The 17,380-nt window shown below is 40.4% G+C and overlaps 1 protein-coding gene across 2 annotated transcripts in view; it reads left to right on the forward strand.

Moving 5' to 3' along the window:
• Positions 1 to 17,380, forward strand: part of RTN4IP1 (reticulon 4 interacting protein 1) — a 55,340-nt gene that overhangs the window by 2,956 nt on the left and 35,004 nt on the right. For both annotated transcript variants that reach the window (XR_001360091.1, XM_005883790.2), the window contains exons 2-4: positions 4,552 to 4,703; positions 5,507 to 5,575; positions 6,485 to 6,609. Coding sequence is in view for 1 of the 2 variants with exons in the window: in XM_005883790.2 (XP_005883852.1) it covers positions 4,552 to 4,703; positions 5,507 to 5,575; positions 6,485 to 6,609 (346 nt within the window). In the remaining variant the exon portion in view is untranslated. The remainder of the gene's footprint in view (positions 1 to 4,551; positions 4,704 to 5,506; positions 5,576 to 6,484; positions 6,610 to 17,380) is intronic.

Below are 17,380 nucleotides of genomic sequence, written 5' to 3' on the forward strand. Positions count from 1 at the left end.
CATTTGTTTTTTTAGATTCCACATCTAAGTGAAATCATACAGTATTTGCCTTTCTCTGTCTGAATTATTTCACGTAGCCTAATACCCTCAGCCCATCCATGTTGTCGCAAATGGCAAGATTTCATTCTTTTTTTCCTGCTGGATAATATTTCATTGTGTATATACTGTATATCTCACATCTTCATTATCTGTTCATCTGTTGATGGACAGCTAGGTTGCTTCCATATCTTGGCCATTACTAGGAATGTTGCAGTGAACATAGAATAATTTTAAAATAAAAAATACAGCCAACAACATCATACCAACAGTTTGGTTTCTTTAGGTGGAATTAAAGCTTTGAAACTGATGACAGATTTATGATTTTCCAAATTATTCTAACTCTGACCCAATCAACTGGCCACCTCTAACAATGGGATGAAGCTCCTAAGGGCCCCCCTTTGTCATCAAACAGGTTCTCAGTTACTACCTACCAGCTACATTTTGGATTTGGGACTAGTTTAGTTAATACCTGTGAGCCGGGGCTATTCAGTTGATACATTGGCATATCACGGTGACCAAGAAAACGAAATAACTGCCCTGCAGGTCTGTACCTCAGAGAGGACTGAAGCCTTTTGCAACTCTCAAACAGCAGCTAATATTTGATATGGCTAAATGCCTACTTCTGTTGCTCAAACCACATAGGAATTTCAGTAAATAATTGTTTAAATGTGTTTTAATGGTGGAAGTGTAAGACAGGAAAAGTAAAACATGGCTTTTGTATTACATGTGAAGATTTTTTTTTCTTTCTTTTCCTGATAGAGTGCACACCTAACTAGCTAGATGACAAATGTGTAATACCAGCATGATGGCTTAGATTTTCTGGGACTATCCCAAGTTTCAAACACTTTCTCCCATATGTCTTTAATTAGAAAAACAGCTCTGCAAACTACACACCTGTTAGCACCTCTCCCTATATCTCCTACATCCCCTCTTGCTTTATAGGTTAATTGTCATTGTTGTAAGGCCAGCCCTCCACTTAGGTTCTAGATTCCATCTCTCCGCTCCTGGGGCGGGGGAGGTGGTGGTGGTGGTGGGGGGATTGTTTTAGCAATTCTCTCCTGCATCTTCAATCTTTTCTTTTCTACTGGGTCATTCCCATTAGCATACAGACTGCTACTTCTCCCATCTTAAAAGGGGGGTGTGGGTGAGGGGGAGAAACACATTGAAAAATCCTCTCTCCATTTCAGTTGCACCTCTCCACTGTCTCCTACTTCCCATTCTCTGTATCTCCACGCCACAGCAACTGCTCCTATCAAGGTCATCTAATGTACTACCCCTGAGAATGGGTCAGGGAAAGGAGACTTATAGACTGGTTTAGTGATTCTGGAATTTAAATTGTGGTACATGACACTAGAAAGGTAAGCAGAGTGCTTATCTTAGAGAACTTCACAACATGTTTTCAAAAAGATGTCAAGTAGAGAGACAATTACAGATACTTTTGTGTCTTGGAAATATATATATATATATATATATATATAATTTATAATTGTACATTTATTATTTTTTTAAATTGATTTCAGAGAGGAAGGGAGAGAGAGAGAGAGAGAGAGAGAGAAACATTAATGATGAGGGAGAATCATTAATAGGCTGCCTCCTTCACATCCCCTACTAGGGATCGAACCCGCAACCCAGATGTGCCCTGACCAGGAATTGAACCATGACCTCCTGGTTCATAGGTTGATGCTCAACCTCTGAGGCACGCCAGCTCGCCCATTTTATATATTCGGATTATTGTAGATAGAGTAGCCAACTTATTTGAACCAAAAAATATGATCAGAATGTTTTCAGCTCTATTTAGCTGATATTTATGTAAATGTTCTTAAAAATAAATGGATATGTATAATACAGCAATTAACTTGATTTAATGTATTAGAACAGGTGCAGATGAGTGGTTCTTTTTCACTGGAGAGTCAATCGATGGGCTTAATCCATAGATGTTCTGCAAACACTTTTTGGGAGGTGGGGGCCATTACTTATAGACCAATGTCAGTGTCAAATATAACTATGCCTTTTTTATTGGTTTATTAACTTCAAACAGCTTTAGGGTTTCTCTTCTTCACCAGACTGGGCTCCAAACAACTTTGTTGTTTAAAAAGCTTATGAATGAATACATTAAAGAAACTGTCTTCAAAGAACAAACTAAAACTATAAGAGAAAATACTGAAAGTACTGAAGGCAGTTTCAAAATTGAATTTTAAACATTTTGAGCAATGGTAGCTTTGGTTTAACAAGTGATTATAACTTTCCAAGTAATTTTCTTTGAAAGGAATAGCACTCATTCTTTCATTTTGTTTCTTTTTTATTGAATTTATTGGGGTGACATTGGTTAATAAAATTACATAGGTTTCAGGTGTTCAGTTCTGTAAAATATCATCTGTATATTGTATTGTGTTCACCACCCCAAGATTCTTTCATGTTTCTTTTTTATTGAATTTATTGGGGTGACATTGGTTAATAAAATTACATAGGTTTCAGGTGTTCAGTTCTGTAAAATAATATCTGTATATTGTATTGTGTTCACCACCCCAAGTCAAGTCTCCCTCCATCACCATTTATCCCCCCTTTATTTTTATTTTATTTTTTTTTTCAAACCCTTGTGTCCAGGGCTGACTTTCAATAGATCGCGGCGAGGGAGCTGCTCTGCTACGTACGAAACCCCGACCCAGAAGCAGGTCGTCTACGAATGGTTTAGCGCCAGGTTCCCCACGAACGTGCGTTGCGTGAAGGGCGTGGGGGCGGCCCCCTTTCCGGCCGCACCCCGTCTCCCAGGACGAAGGGCTCTCCGCACCGGACCCCGGTCCCGACGCGCGGCGGGGAACAATGGCATTCTTAGCCACATACCATGTGTGTGACAGTGCTTCCTTCATCTGTGAGCATCAACTTTTTAATTATCCCTAGCAATACAAGGCACAGAGTAAGGCATTTTCTTCTCAAAAGTTAATTTAGAATCTACATATGTAAAACCCTAATATGCAAATAGACCGAACAGCAGAACAACTGAACTACTGGTCAGTATAACATGCACTGACCACCAGGGGGTGCGTGCGGAACATGACCGGCATTGGCTGCGGCGGGATGGTGGAACAGGTGAGCAGGGGTGCCAGACCAAGGCGGGGCACCGGTCACTGTCATCAGGGCAAGCCTCTGGTGGTTACTGCAAGTTCTTTGCTCCCACACGCCACAGTCCCGCTGGGCGCTCACATCTGCTGCTGGGACCGGCCCCTGCTCGGACCTACTGCCGGCACCTGGCACCACCCCAATTGCTCGGCACTGTCAGCAGGTGCAAGTGGTGGTTGCCAGCCCCGATCACCCCTCAGGGATTCGCCACCTCCCCCTGCTCCTGAGGGGCGATCGGGGCAGCAGCAGCAGCTTACACATGCTGACAGCACCAGCCCCACTCACACCCGCTGCTGGTGCTGGCCCCAATCGTTCCACACCATCAGCGGATGCGACCAGGGCCGCCGTCAGGGTGTGGGAGTGGCGGCAGTGGGAGCCGGGCTGCCGGTAGACAGGGGACCTAGGGCCAGAGTGGGAGGGGCCGGGCAGGGGTGCTGAGGATGGGCCAAGACCCACCCCTATGCCCACCACAGCCTCATGGTCCACAGTTCCTTTCAAGGTGCACAAATTTGTGCACTGGGCCCCTAGTTTAACAATAAAGTACAACACAGCTTAAGATGTTCTTTAGCTTTCATATTGTTTACCATCATAAAAATATCTACACATTTGCTACTTCATACTATCTACTAGAGAATGCAAAAGGCTTACCTCTCAGTGCTCTAAATAAGATACAAAAAATAATAAACCTGGTATAATAAGGCAACTCCCTCAGAGAAAATGGGAGGCATGCTTACTACCCATTATAATGATTTAAGTTTCCCCAACCCTAGTATTCCTCTCCTATGATACAACCCACTCATTTCATGTATAGGTGTCACTCTTCCACACAACTGTGCAAATTGGGGCTGATTCTGTGGCTACTGCTATTGCTATATAGTGTATTGTTCTTTATCTCATAGCTCCTACTAGCATCCAATTAAACTGTGGCAGGTTAACCTGTGTGAACCCTAAGAAGACACGTACTAAGAAGGGCTCATGGTGGCTAACTGGTCTCAAATTTTTAAAAACAACAGAGCCTAGCAGCCATTTTTACAAAGGGGCCTCTCATGCAAACTGCACTTCAGGGAGAAGCCTGCACTCTGCCATTGGACCCAGCGTTGTATTTTTGAAGTGGTTGTTTGCGGCAGCAGTCTCCGGTGTTTACCTATGCCGCCATCTTGGTCTCTCCAGGAATCTCATTCCTTTATCCCCCCTTTATCCATTTCTGCCTCCCACCCCCCTTTGGCACTCATTGTTTTTAAGATTTTTTGTGTGGTGGCAAAAAATAAAATTATAAATTTTATTAATTTATAATCTACATCCAGAGTATCTAGAATTGTACCTGGCGTATACCCCGTAATAGTTTTTAAATCATTACATTCTTTTGGAAGAAACAGATAAAACTGTATTTTATAGGTGGTTATGGAGCTGCAGCTTTAAATATGAAACGTGACCCTTTACATATTAAAATCAAAGGAGAAGAATTCCCCCTGACTCTGGGTCGGGATGTCTCTGGTGTGGTGATGGAATGTGGACTTGATGTGAGGTACTTCAAGCCTGGAGATGAGGTGAGTTATAGAATCTTGCTATTCCCTTTCTAAATATGCAAATTTCATTCTGCTGCTTTTGGAAGTATATTCCATATCAGTGACCTTTCCTCTTCTTTCCAACAAATATACTGAGCTTTGGCCGGAACCCTTATTTTCTTATCTCTGTTATTCTTGGTTCTGGCAGAATAGCTTGACTGCGCTCAAGTGTTCTAAATCTAGTGCTTAAAGATTGCAGGACTTGATGTGTGATTGGGACTGTTTTTCTTTTTATTGAAAGAATCTTTAAGTGACAATTTCTACCTCATAGGCTAGTTAGTTTTAAAATAGCTGAAGTTTGGTATAATCACCTGTCACTTGTCACTTTGAATTTTTACACCAAGAAATTAAAGTGAGTTCATAATTATAGCTAACACTGATCTTGTTGCTTTTCATAAAATAATTCTTTAATCTCTATGTCGTAAGTACAGTTAGGCCCACTTTACAGATGAGGAAACCAAGCTATACAGCTACACAGAAGTTCCACAGCTGGTAAGTGGTAGAGCCAGGATTCATGCCCCAGAGACTGTGCTCTTGGTGGTATTTTAAAGTATGTAGTCAGTAAATACAGCGGGATTTACTGGCATCTGCTTCCAGTGTGGCTTGACTTGATAAGTGCAGAAGCTTACTAAATAATACATTTATATCATGTAAAAATAACTTTTGGTTGTTGTATTGCTGACTTGTGCTTTTTTCATTGGGTGGAGTATGTATTGGGGACTACCCTCATGCTTAGCTTTGGTAAAAAAAGATTTGTTTCTAAAGAAGTTGTGTGTGTGTTTCAGGTCTGGGCTGCAGTTCCTCCCTGGAAACAAGGCACTCTCTCAGAGTTTGTTGTAGTCAGTGGAAATGAGGTAATTCACCAATTCTGTGCTGAAATGCCATTAGAAAGTACAAACAAGACTGACACATATCTCTGAAATAATTGTGGGTTTTTTTTTCAGATCAGGTTCATGTTTAATGGGTAGGTTTAAAAGAGCTAAGATAGAGAATAGGAATTTTTGAAAGATTAGAAAAGTATTTGATGTCATTTAATAACACTGCCTGCCAAAGTGGTATCTTTGTCTTGTGGAGCTGGGACTTGGAGTGAGATCTAGAAACCCTGCTGTGTTTCTTGGTTTTACCCAGTGTAAGTAGTGGAAACCAAATATACCAAATGGAGTGTACTGGTTAATTATAAACAGAAGCATGGAAGTATCAAATTGTTTCAAGTAACCTTAAAAATAGGAGTCTAATCAAATACAGTCAGGAAGTCTGACAATTTGAATAGAGAGAAAGGGGTTAACATTGCGGAACTTGGCTACAGAAGGGAGGGTATGGAGGGAAGAAGGGATATTACTAAGATTAGAAAAAGTCTGGAAAGATTACCTTCTAGTAAATGGGAGTAAAGGAAACAACTGATCTAAAAAAAGCAAATTACAATGTGTTTATGAGGGCTCAAGGTTTATTTGGATTTATTTCTGTGTTAGTCAGGACTAGTGGGATTATTGAATGTGGCCTTTTTTATGAATTAAGCAGATATATCTGATAATGTAGCCTGTAAAACATTACTGAGCCTCTGACCCCAGGAGGGCAGGTTGAGTCATTTGGAGAATATTCCTTAGGGATAATCTTAAAGTAGGGTATGTAATAAATACTGAACCTGGCAGAATATTATAGACTTATCTATGAGAATGGTGGATTCCTGTGAAGGTAAATGTATTTAATTGCATTCATAGGTTAGTAAGTCATTGCTTATTTTTTACTGTTATCTTCAAATGTAGGTCTCTCACAAGCCCAAATCACTCACTCATACTCAAGCTGCCTCTTTGCCATATGTGGCTCTCACAGCCTGGTCTGCCATAAACAAGGTTGGCGGCCTGAATGAAAAAAATTGCACAGGAAAACGGTAAGTATCAATGGTGGCATCTAAACCTTCTCCCTTTCCTTTTGTAAGGTTTTTGCCATAGATTATCAGAAGCATTAAAACTAGTATCACTTACATGAGCAGAGTTGTGCTGACATTTAAAACAATTTCCAAAGAACTCTATTTGTGTCATTTTGCACTTTCTTAACTTTATTCTATTGATTCTTAGTTCAATCAAATGCAAATTTTAAAATTGAAATGTATAGATAGGCTTTAGGACTCTGAACCTTCCAAAATAATGCAAAATTTTATGTGACACTCTGGGAAGAAGGTCTGTAGCTTTTACCTGATTCCTAACAGGGTTAAGAATCACTTTATATAATTTCTAAATAAAGGTGCAGGTATTTTTTTCCTACCTCTACTAGGAGTTGCTCTCTCATACTTGTGAACGTCTATGAAAAGCAGATAGAAAGAGAATGCAAAACACTGCTGAATAATCTTGAGTTCTCTTAGCTCAATGCTTGGTATTCTTTAGGTTAATTCTGGTGCTTCAAGGCCTTGAAAGTAATGCTTGTTTAAGTTAGCAACAATAGTGAGTAGAAATATCTTTGATGAACTTGAGTTCAAATTCAGATTCTGCTGCTTTCTAACTGGGTGGCCCACTTGGTCACTTCTCTGTGAGTTTGTTTTTAATGAGATAATACAACTAAAACTAGTGGCACAGGTTGTGACACATGGGAGGCACTCAATAAATAGTGGCTACTGTTATTAGCAATGAGATTATATTCTTTGTATCTTAGAAAGTTGATATCATAGGGAAAACTGATGAAAACTAGGTACTAAGAACCATTTAGTGGTTGTGATGAGGGAGAGAGCTATAGGTCAAATTTTAATAAATTACAATAACTTAGTTTTTGATTGCTAAGGATTGTGCAGATAAAATAACTGAAGTCTGTGCCATTTCATACTCGTGGTGTTGTGAAACATTGCACTTTACATTTAATGTGTTGAGTTACAGAGCATTGGATTTCATGAAAGCTGTATTCCTGAAAACAGTGTGAAGGCTATTCATCTAATGAGGTGCTACCCTTTATCGTAGAATTCAAAGCAAATATTTATTCTAAAGGTCAACCATGTTTATTTTTTAAGCTTTGAGGCTTATCTTTCTTGAAGTTGCCATTTTGGCTCAACACTTTGTTTAAATTAAATTAGTTTGACCACATGGATTTTTCTAATGATTTGTCATGGTTAATAACCTTGCAAAAATCTTATTCAAGATTTTTAGACCTTTATTATTATTGTAGGCTCTGCATTAACACTGATGCTTTATTGTTTTGTTTTTCCTTAAAAGCATTATACTTTCTATGCCCACATGACTATGTGGTTAAAGATCTGTCATTCCTTTTGCTAGTTCAGGGCTCTCCAGGCATACTTTTATTTAGTACCCTGAAGAAAACAATTTAGAAACTGATCTAGCTCTCTCTTCTCAGATACACAGATTTTATTGTTGGGTTTTTGGGTAATTCTTAGATACTGTGTTATCTTTTATCTGAACAATAATGATTTGGAACTGGGGAAGTAGAGCCCTGGGCTCTATTGTCCATTCTGCTGCTAACTAATCAGGCAACCACATGCATGCTTTCTATGGTCTCTTTGCACTTTCCTCGAAGGTACTGAATGTAGGACAGTGTAGGTTGTTAGGAGAGCTGTGAGAAGTGGAAAGTTTTATACCCTATAAGGTGATTATATATTATATTGAGTTGGGTCTGTTCACTGATTTAGTCACATGTTAACCAAACCGGAGTGTATCTGTTGTGAAGAGCCTCACTAGCTTACATCATAGACTTCTGCCACATTCCCGCGTGCATGGTGACCTAGGATGCCTTTGTTCCAAATGGCAGTGAGAGGTTGGCCCTGGTGCTCTAAGAAATTTTAGTTTATGGAAATTATTACACATGGGTGGTAATAATGGCCTACCTCTCCAACTTCTTATTTGTGAGAAACACATGAGAGAGTTAATTAAGTGCCTTAAAATACCGTGAAAAATACTTCTACATGAAGAAATTACTACCAGAGTGGTATTTTACTATACATAAACCCAGAGGTTCCAGAGTCCAAAGGGACTTCTCTAAGCAATAATTCTTTTTCTGTTAGCTATTGGCATTAAGACACTCTTTAGTGTGCACAAAACAGGCCAGTGTTTGTTATTAAGGACTTAAAGTCTGTTTTTATTTTCATTATTATTTTTTATTGAATTTATTAGGGTGACATTGGTTAATAAAATTATATAGATTTCAGGGGCACAATTCTGTAATACATTATCTGTATATTGTATTGTGTGTAAAGTCTGTTTTTCTAACCAGTTAATTAAAAAACAAAACCCAGCAATGATAAAAATACCCATTGGCACCTTGGGAGTAATGACAAACAGCATTTTGAAATTAAGACAATGCTTTCTAAGAGTTTGATGGTGTTTACCTTTTCCTTTTAGTGATATAATTAATTTTTGCAACAACTGAGCATCAGTGAACCAAGGGGATAACTTAATATTAATGTCATATAAAATGTCATTTTTGCCCACACTTTGGTATCACTAGAAAATGTCAGGTGAAATGATTTCCTTCTTACCTGCCCATCATAGTTTCTTCATGATTTATTCAGTAGGAACACATAGATAACTTAGTGCTATTAAAATGAATACAAACTTTTTTAAAAGTGCTAACACTAGATATATATTTTTTAATATATTTTTATTGATTTCAGAGAGGGAGAGGGAGAGAGGGATAGAAACATCAATGATGAGAGAATCATTGCTTGGCTGCCTCTTGCACGTCACCTTCTGGGAATCGAATCCGCAACCCAGGCATGTGTCCGTGACCGGAATCGAACCTGGGACCCTTCAGTCCGCAGGCCGACGTTCTAGCCACTAAGCCAAACCGGCTTGGGCAACACTAGATATTTTTTAAAGCAGTCTGATTTGATGATTATATTTATTAGTAGTGTCATGGTCCACCTTGAATATTTCATGCTCTGCCTGAAATTCATCTCTTATTGGGAAAGTTGTACTTTACTCTGTTAGACGGAAGTATTAGAAAGTGTTAGAAATTGAACAATTCCTCCTCCACAAAATAAGTTTCACTTTTAAATTTTATGTACCTGAAACTCAGTGCAGTGAATTTAGGAATGCTTTTCATTGTTTCCTTTGATATCAGGCTTCATGACAGTTATATTTTGTCAAGTAAGGTTAAATTAGGTATCTGATTAATTCTGTTTATAGAATTAGACAGTCTCAAACTTAAAAACACTGGATTTACCCCTCTTCCCCAATATGCTTATATCGGTAATCATAACAGCTTCCTTTTTTCAGATGCCTTCACCTGCCTGTTATTCACCCCACCACCCACCTGTTTCTCCCCTCTCTATTTGCACCACCCCTGTGGACTTTGGGTTTTTATTTGCACTTGACTAGGTTGTATAGTTAGAGGGGCAATGGGAGGAGAAAGAAATTCTTGCATTTTACTTGCTGAAAGAAATTGTGGGGTTTGGAAGAGGAGGAGAGGGAGAGTGGAGGCTCTGGCCTGGCCAGTGTGATGCAAATGAATCTGGCCTCTACCCCTGGACTGCTCTTCTAGAAGCTGCAGGACTCAGCTAAATGAATTAGTAGAAAACTTTTTCCTGAAAATTTGTGTTTTGCAGATTAGTTTTCTAGGTGGCAGGCTAACTATCATGTGAAGTATAGAAGTCATTTACTTTGCAATGCACCATAATTAGCTTCCAGCCTTGCCATTCAACTGCAGCTGTTCTCATGGGGTCATAGCTGACTAAGTCACCAACGCAATGATACTTTTCAGATATATATATATTACTGATTTCAGAGAGGAAGGGAGAGGAAGAGAGAGATGGAAACATCAATGATGAGAGAGAATCATTAATCGGCTGCCTCCTGCATGCCCCCTACTGGGGATCTAGCCCACAACTCGGGCATGTACCCTTGACTGGAATTGAACTCTGGACCCTTCAGTCCTCAGGCTGACACTCTAGCTACTGAACCAAACCAGCTAGGGCCTTTTCAGTTCTTACAATTTGAACTCTGAAGTATCTGGCACCATTGACCACTTCCGTAATGCTCACTTTTCCCATGGTTTCAGGGACACCAGGCTCCTATAATTTTCCTCTCGCCTTTTTGACCAGTTCTTATCATTTTTAAAGCCTACCCTTCCCCTTTCTTCCTGTTACTCTTTTCCCTGTGTCCTAATCCATCATTCCTGTATCCCAGGATTATCTCATCTACTCCCACTTCTATATATTTTGGTAACTTGCAGATTTATGTTTATAACCCCAAATTCTCTACCCATGTCCCCTTTGTATCTGAAACTCAACTTGAGCAAAACAAGACTAACTTATCACCCTGGCTTCCTATAGATTCCTAATGTCAGTTAACTGATTTACCTTGAGCCAAAATCTGATAATCATTTACAAACCCTGCTCCTTTCCATTCCACTGTTATTAAGGACTCTTTATGTTCATGTCATGTAAAGTTTAGGATTGTCAAATTTGGAAAAACATCTTTAAAATTTCTTTAATATATGAGCTATAGATTGTGAGGTATTTAAAGTTTTCTCCTGCAGTGAATAAGCCTAACATACCTTTGCATTTTAACCGACAACCGTCATTAACTAATTGTTGTTGATGTCTTCCCTATAGTGGTGTCAAATAGCAAAAGTAATACAGTTTAGTAACCAGTTTGATGTTCTTTATTCAAGGGAAGGCATTCCATGCATTGGGGGAAGTCAGTGCCTCACAAGCAGTGGGGCACTCTTCCCCAGGGAGTTTGGACAAGAGCATGTTTTATAGAAGTTAGAAAAGGCAACATGGAAACGGAGTGATTGGTGAGGAGGTCAGTGATTGGTGAGGCTCAGGGGTCCTGCTTTCTAGGATAGGGTAAGCCAGTGAAAGCTGAATTGGAGGATTGTGATTGCTTCTATGTTTCCTTGGCAGCGATCCATTGCCCATAAATGCAAGCTGACTTAGGTTTAGATTTGTGATGTCTTTCAATTGTAAGGACTTTCTACAGACTAACTTCTGGTTCTGTACATCTCAAACCTTGTTTGACCATGTCCTTTTTCATTGCTTTCATAATCTAGTGCTAGGCACAATGGTCCTTAATCATATCATAATAAAATTTCATAATGCCTTATTGAGTTGTCATTTTTTACAGGGGCCCCAGCCAGGAACTTCAAAGGGTAGAGGAAAAAGATATCCTCCTACAGAGCCAATGAAGCTTAAGCTTTGGGCCCTGAGAGGACCCCCAGCAATATATTTGTGTAGACATATTAGTGGGAAGTAGGAATATTCCTGGAAGCCAATATGGGGAGGAAGAGACTTTCCTCTACCCTTCTAGGTTCTTTTGGCTGATCTGCTAATCAAATTGACATGAGACAGATTAGCAAGAGAAAATAATCAAGTTTAATTACATATATATATGTATGGGAACCCCATATACATGAGAGGTTCAGAGACAGAAAGTTAAAATGAGCTATAAATGGCATTCTGAGCTAGGGACGAGGTAAGTCACCTTGGGGCTTCAGAGGGGAGGAAGGTCATTTGGATATTCAGTAATTAGAAGTTTACCCTGCCTTAGAGATAGGTCATAAACAGTTATTTCTGGTAATAACGCTTATTATGGGCAAGATCCCTAATTTAGGTTCTTTAAAGGAGAGATAAAAATTTTTCTTAAGCCTGAAGGGTCTTGATTGTTTTCAGCACAAAATAATCCACATACCACAATGACACATCTTGGGGAGCCTGTTCTGAACCCTTTCCGCATCCTTCTGTCAAGATAGCCTATAACAACTCTATTCAGAAATTACAATGAACACATCAGTATTTCCCATTAAACCCAAAGCAAATGTGTTTTTAAATCAATTTTCCTTTAGCCCAGTCTAGTGTCATCTGAGAAGAGGGGAAGTATAACATACTGTAGGAGTGAAGAGACAGAACTTTTAACTGATTGTGATTAGTAGGGGAGGAAAAATAATTTTCACTTTACCCTTCTGAGTTTTCTGCTGAGAGCCCTGGAATAAAAGATTGACGAGAGGAAAACCAATAGAAGTTTACTAGCATATATACCTCACGTATATATGGGCGATACCTTCAGCTTAAACTATTCAGTATGCTAAGGTGCCATATTTTGAGATTGCTTGTCCTGAACCCCATCAGCTCGTTGGTAAATCCTTCTCTGGCCACATCACTTCTCTCTTTAATCCACCCTATTGTTGCATCCTAAATGATCCTGCCCTCTTCTCTCTTCCTCCATCCTGTACCAGATTGAAGGAACCAGTTTCCACTGCCTATCCTGTTTGGGGAGATGTGTTCCCAGTACCCCGAGTTAATTCTGAATACATTTCCCACAGAATCATTGTTATACTTTGCATGAGGTTCTTGTTCCATTATGGGTTAACTAAACCTTTTTAAACTGCGACCCTGGGCACCTTGCCAAGATGTATAAATAGCTTTATTTTCATGGGAAAATTTGTTTAAAGTTCCAAACTAATTCACACATGAACTCTTCTATAACTTGGGGAATGTGTCTACATAAATTACTGAGGCTTAAAAGAAGGACACACAAGTCCAAGCTGTTTTAGTCATGTTTGGTTGATTTGTTTTGTAGCTATATTCCACTTATTCAGATTGGGTTTCTAACTCACTTCAGGGAATCCACTTGGCAGATCTATAATAATAAAAACATAATATGCTAATTAGACCGCAGGGAATCCACTTGGCAGATCTATAATAAAAAAAACATAATATGCTAATTAGACCAGATAGCCAAATGACCTTCTGGACATCATTCTGGACGTCCTTCCGGACGAAGCCACTGTGGTGGGGGCCAAGGCAGAAGTGGTTAGGGGCAATCAGGCAGGCAGGCAGGCAAGTGGTTAGGGGTGATCAGGCAGGCAGGCAGGCAGGCGAGCAGTTAGGAGCCAGTGGTCCTGGATTGCAAGAGGGATGTCCGACTGCCGGACATCCCCTGAGGGGTCCCGGATTGTGAGAGGGTGTAGGCCAGGCTGAAGAACTCTCCCTCCCCCTGTACATGAACTTCGTGCACTGGGCCTCTAGTTATGATATATTTTGCTATCTTTCACTCGTTCCCCGCCCCCACTCCGCCCCCTGCTCAGATTAAAAAGAAGTGTCTGAAAAATAAAATGATACATTTTCAGTATCACCTTTTTTTTTAAAAAAAAATCTTCACCTGAAGATATTTTTCTACTGATTTTTGGAGAGATTGGTAAGGAGAGAGAGAGAGACAGAGAGAGAGAAATGTCAGTGTGAGAGAGACACATTGATTGGTTGCCTTTGCACACATCCCAACCAGGGCTGGGGATCCAGCCTGCAACCAAGGTACATGCCCTTGACCAGAATCAAACCCGGGACCCTTCAGTCCACAGGCTGATGCTCTTTCCATGGAGCCAAACCAGCTAGAGCATCATCCTTATTTTTGAAAGACCAGTTGTTTCTACTGATGGAAGATTTAGCCATATTTAAATCATCTTTGTTTCTGAGCCATTAGGACTTAATAACGGGCACTCTGCTCTTATGATGTGGTTGTTTCCTCCCACAAGGGTGTGGTCTGAGGGGAATTGTGCAGGTCATTTGCTTCTGTATTAGAAAGGCAGAGAAACTAAACATAAGCTTAAATTAGATTAAAGACGCCAATTCTTTCTTTTTCCTTGACTCCTATAGTATACCTTCATGATCATCATTTCACAGGTGATGAATCTGAGGCCTAGATAGTCAGTGGGAGAGTTGGGACTAGACCTCAGGTTTCTAGGTGCCCAGCCCTGGCTTTCAGAGATTTCTGGGGCTAATCCAGAATATAGAAGTTTGAAAGATGATTCCCTACTTCTGGATCTCTTGCTATTTTGTAGTATATTTCATATATTTTTTATTTGTAAGGCAATTAGGGTGTTGATATCCTTGCCTCATATAATACTGAAAAACGTGATTGTAGAAGACATATGTGTCGAAATGCTAAATAAAAAATGACTCAGTCAGAAAAATTTAGATTGCATTAGCGTCTTAATGTATTTTAGGGAGAATTCAGAAGTTGGACAGAAATGACATAAAATTAGATTTTAGGGTTTAAGAATACATAAGCAGTGTAATAATTACTCATACTTTTGCCCATATTTTATAAATCTGCCACGGTGTAATTCCCACTGACTTCAAAAGAAGCTCTATATGTGGACTTAGGAAGTATGAGAGAAATGTGATAAAAAATCTTGGCAATTTTGAATTATAGTGCTTTTTGCAAATAGAGTATTTCCTGGCACTTGCTCTGTATAAACAACTAAGCAATACAGCACACCTTTCTTTACTATAACAGGCTTCTACTTAATGAGGTTTGGGTATATATTATAACCATTGTAGCTACTGGGTAGAAAGTATTCCAAGTACAGCACATAAGTGAAGGGCAGCTGGGGGTAAGCACAGCAGTGCTTTCTCTTTGTAGTGAGAGTGCTTTGAAGAGTACAACGAGAATAGTTAGTTTAGCCACAGGACTTCACACTGTAGAGAATCAACTGACTTAGTACTGGCTTGAAAATTTATTTTGCCTGCTGTCCCTTTGTGGGACTTTCTTTGTTTGAAGCAAAGTACGGGCCCTGGTTGAACCTGCACAGAACATGGAGTTTGCAGGACCAGAGAATGATGTGTCCCCAGGGCTTCTTTACAAGCTGACTAATGGTATGTAGACCTCAGTGGGCTTGCTCCTTTCCTGTTTTGCACTAGGGTGCCATCAAGTGGCATTGTCCAGAACTGAAGCTGCTATTGCAGCTCTCCCTCTTCTGCCAAGCACTGCTGAGAAACACGTTTTTGCATTTTAATTTGGAGGAATGATACTGCTTTGGATCAAGAATTATAGGGAAGCGATAAACTGACAATAATGAGGTCAGAGGCGTGTGTGGCAGTTGGATCCTTAAGCAACCATTATATTTGGCATCCTCTTAAATCCAGCATTCTCAGAGAGAGAATTAAAAATTATTTAAAGCCCTTTTCTTTACTGGAATAAACTTTAATGCAGTTTTTCAAATAGCCAGGTGATTTATTCATTTGGGCAATAGCAATTATTGCCTTAATTGTAGGATATAATGCTAATTTAGATTTTTTTTTCCTGTACACTGTATTGTGTGTTCACCACCCAAAGTCAAGTCTCTGTCCATCACCATTTATCCCCTCTATACCCTCTTCCACCTCCCTCCACTCTCTCCACCCTACAATCACCACACTGTTGTTCATGAATTTTTTCTCTCTTTTTTCTTTTTTGCTCAGTAACCACCCTCACCCCCCACTCCCACCCCCACTGTGTCTGCTGCATCTAGGGTGGTATGCCCAGTGCTTGGGCATAATGTGAGATCTCTGTCCTCAAAACCTTGCAGAATTGCTTGGGAAACAAGTGAATGAATGAAAAGGAACAATGTGACAAATGCCAAATGCAATGGCATGGGTATCAGGTTTGGGGCTATCTCAGGGGTATTGTGCAGGAAAACTGGGACTTGAGCCTTCAGAGGAAGGGGAGACCTTAGCAGATAGTGAAGGCATTTGAGAGCCTGAGGAATGAGCTCATGTGCATGGGACTTGAGGTAAGAAGTGAGGGACCCAGAGTGACTGAGAGTTCTGTTCAGGAAATAGTGAGAGGGGTCAGAATTCAGATGAAGATTAGATTGTGAAGAACTTAAATGAGAGTTTGACCAATTACCTTTCTATAAGAATGGGCCACAATAAGAGGGTAATTGTGAATGAATTAATCTTGGGATGTATCAGTGAGGCAGTTTTAATGCTTTTTCCCTTCATTTAAGTACTAAAGCGATTAAATGTGCAAATTGAGGGATTTTAGAGGAGTTGATCTTTAAAGTTTCTTCTGTTTTTAATTTAGTGAATTTAAATGTAACTCTGGAAGAAATAAATTTGCAAGGAGACTTTTAAAATTACATTTAATGATATTAATTTTAAAGGGAACAGCTGGCTCAGAAACTTTACTAGTAACTTTTAAGATCTAAAGCAAGCATGTCAGACTTGCGGCCCGGCCAATATAATGGTATGTTAGAAACATTTTAATAAAAATTTTGTAACTTAATTTTTAAAATATCCTGTTATACATAATCCTATCTAATAAAAGACAAAAAGGGTAATTGACCATACCTTCGCTACGCTTCCCATTGGCTAATCAGTGCCATATGCAAATTAACTGCCATAAAAGAAGGTGGCTAATTTGCATACTGCAGGCAGGGCTGGCCAGCGCCAGACGCCATCCGGGCCCCATGTGCGGCCCTGGGCGGCTGGGCTTAGGCAGTGCGATCGCATCACCTAAACCCTGCCCCCAGCCGGGACCCCCATGTGCTGCCTAAGCCCCGCTGCCAGCTGGGACCCCATGAGCAGGCAAGTGCGAAGGGCGGGCGGCCCCCAGGTGGGCCTGCTCCTGGGATCGAGATCCCAGAGCAGGAAAGTTCCCCACAGGCTGCACCCAGCAGGGCCTGCCCCCGGTCTCTGCAGTGATCCGGTGATCCATGAGCAGGAAAGCGCAGCCTGCAGGCAGCACCCCATCCTGGCCACAGCTCAAGGGAGAGAAAAACACGCAGTGGAGGTCAGGAGCCTGAGAGATTAACACAGAGGGACGCCTGCTCCAAGCCTCCACGGTGTGGCTGGGGGCAGGCCCCCAGCAGACACACACACTCTCACACACACACACACACACACACACACACACACACACACAGCACCTGCTCTGAGCCTCCAATGTGGCTGGGGGCAGGCC

Source organism: Myotis brandtii, unplaced genomic scaffold (assembly GCF_000412655.1).
Source record: "Myotis brandtii unplaced genomic scaffold, ASM41265v1 scaffold8, whole genome shotgun sequence".
In the NCBI taxonomy this organism is placed as follows: Eukaryota; Metazoa; Chordata; class Mammalia; order Chiroptera; family Vespertilionidae; genus Myotis; species Myotis brandtii.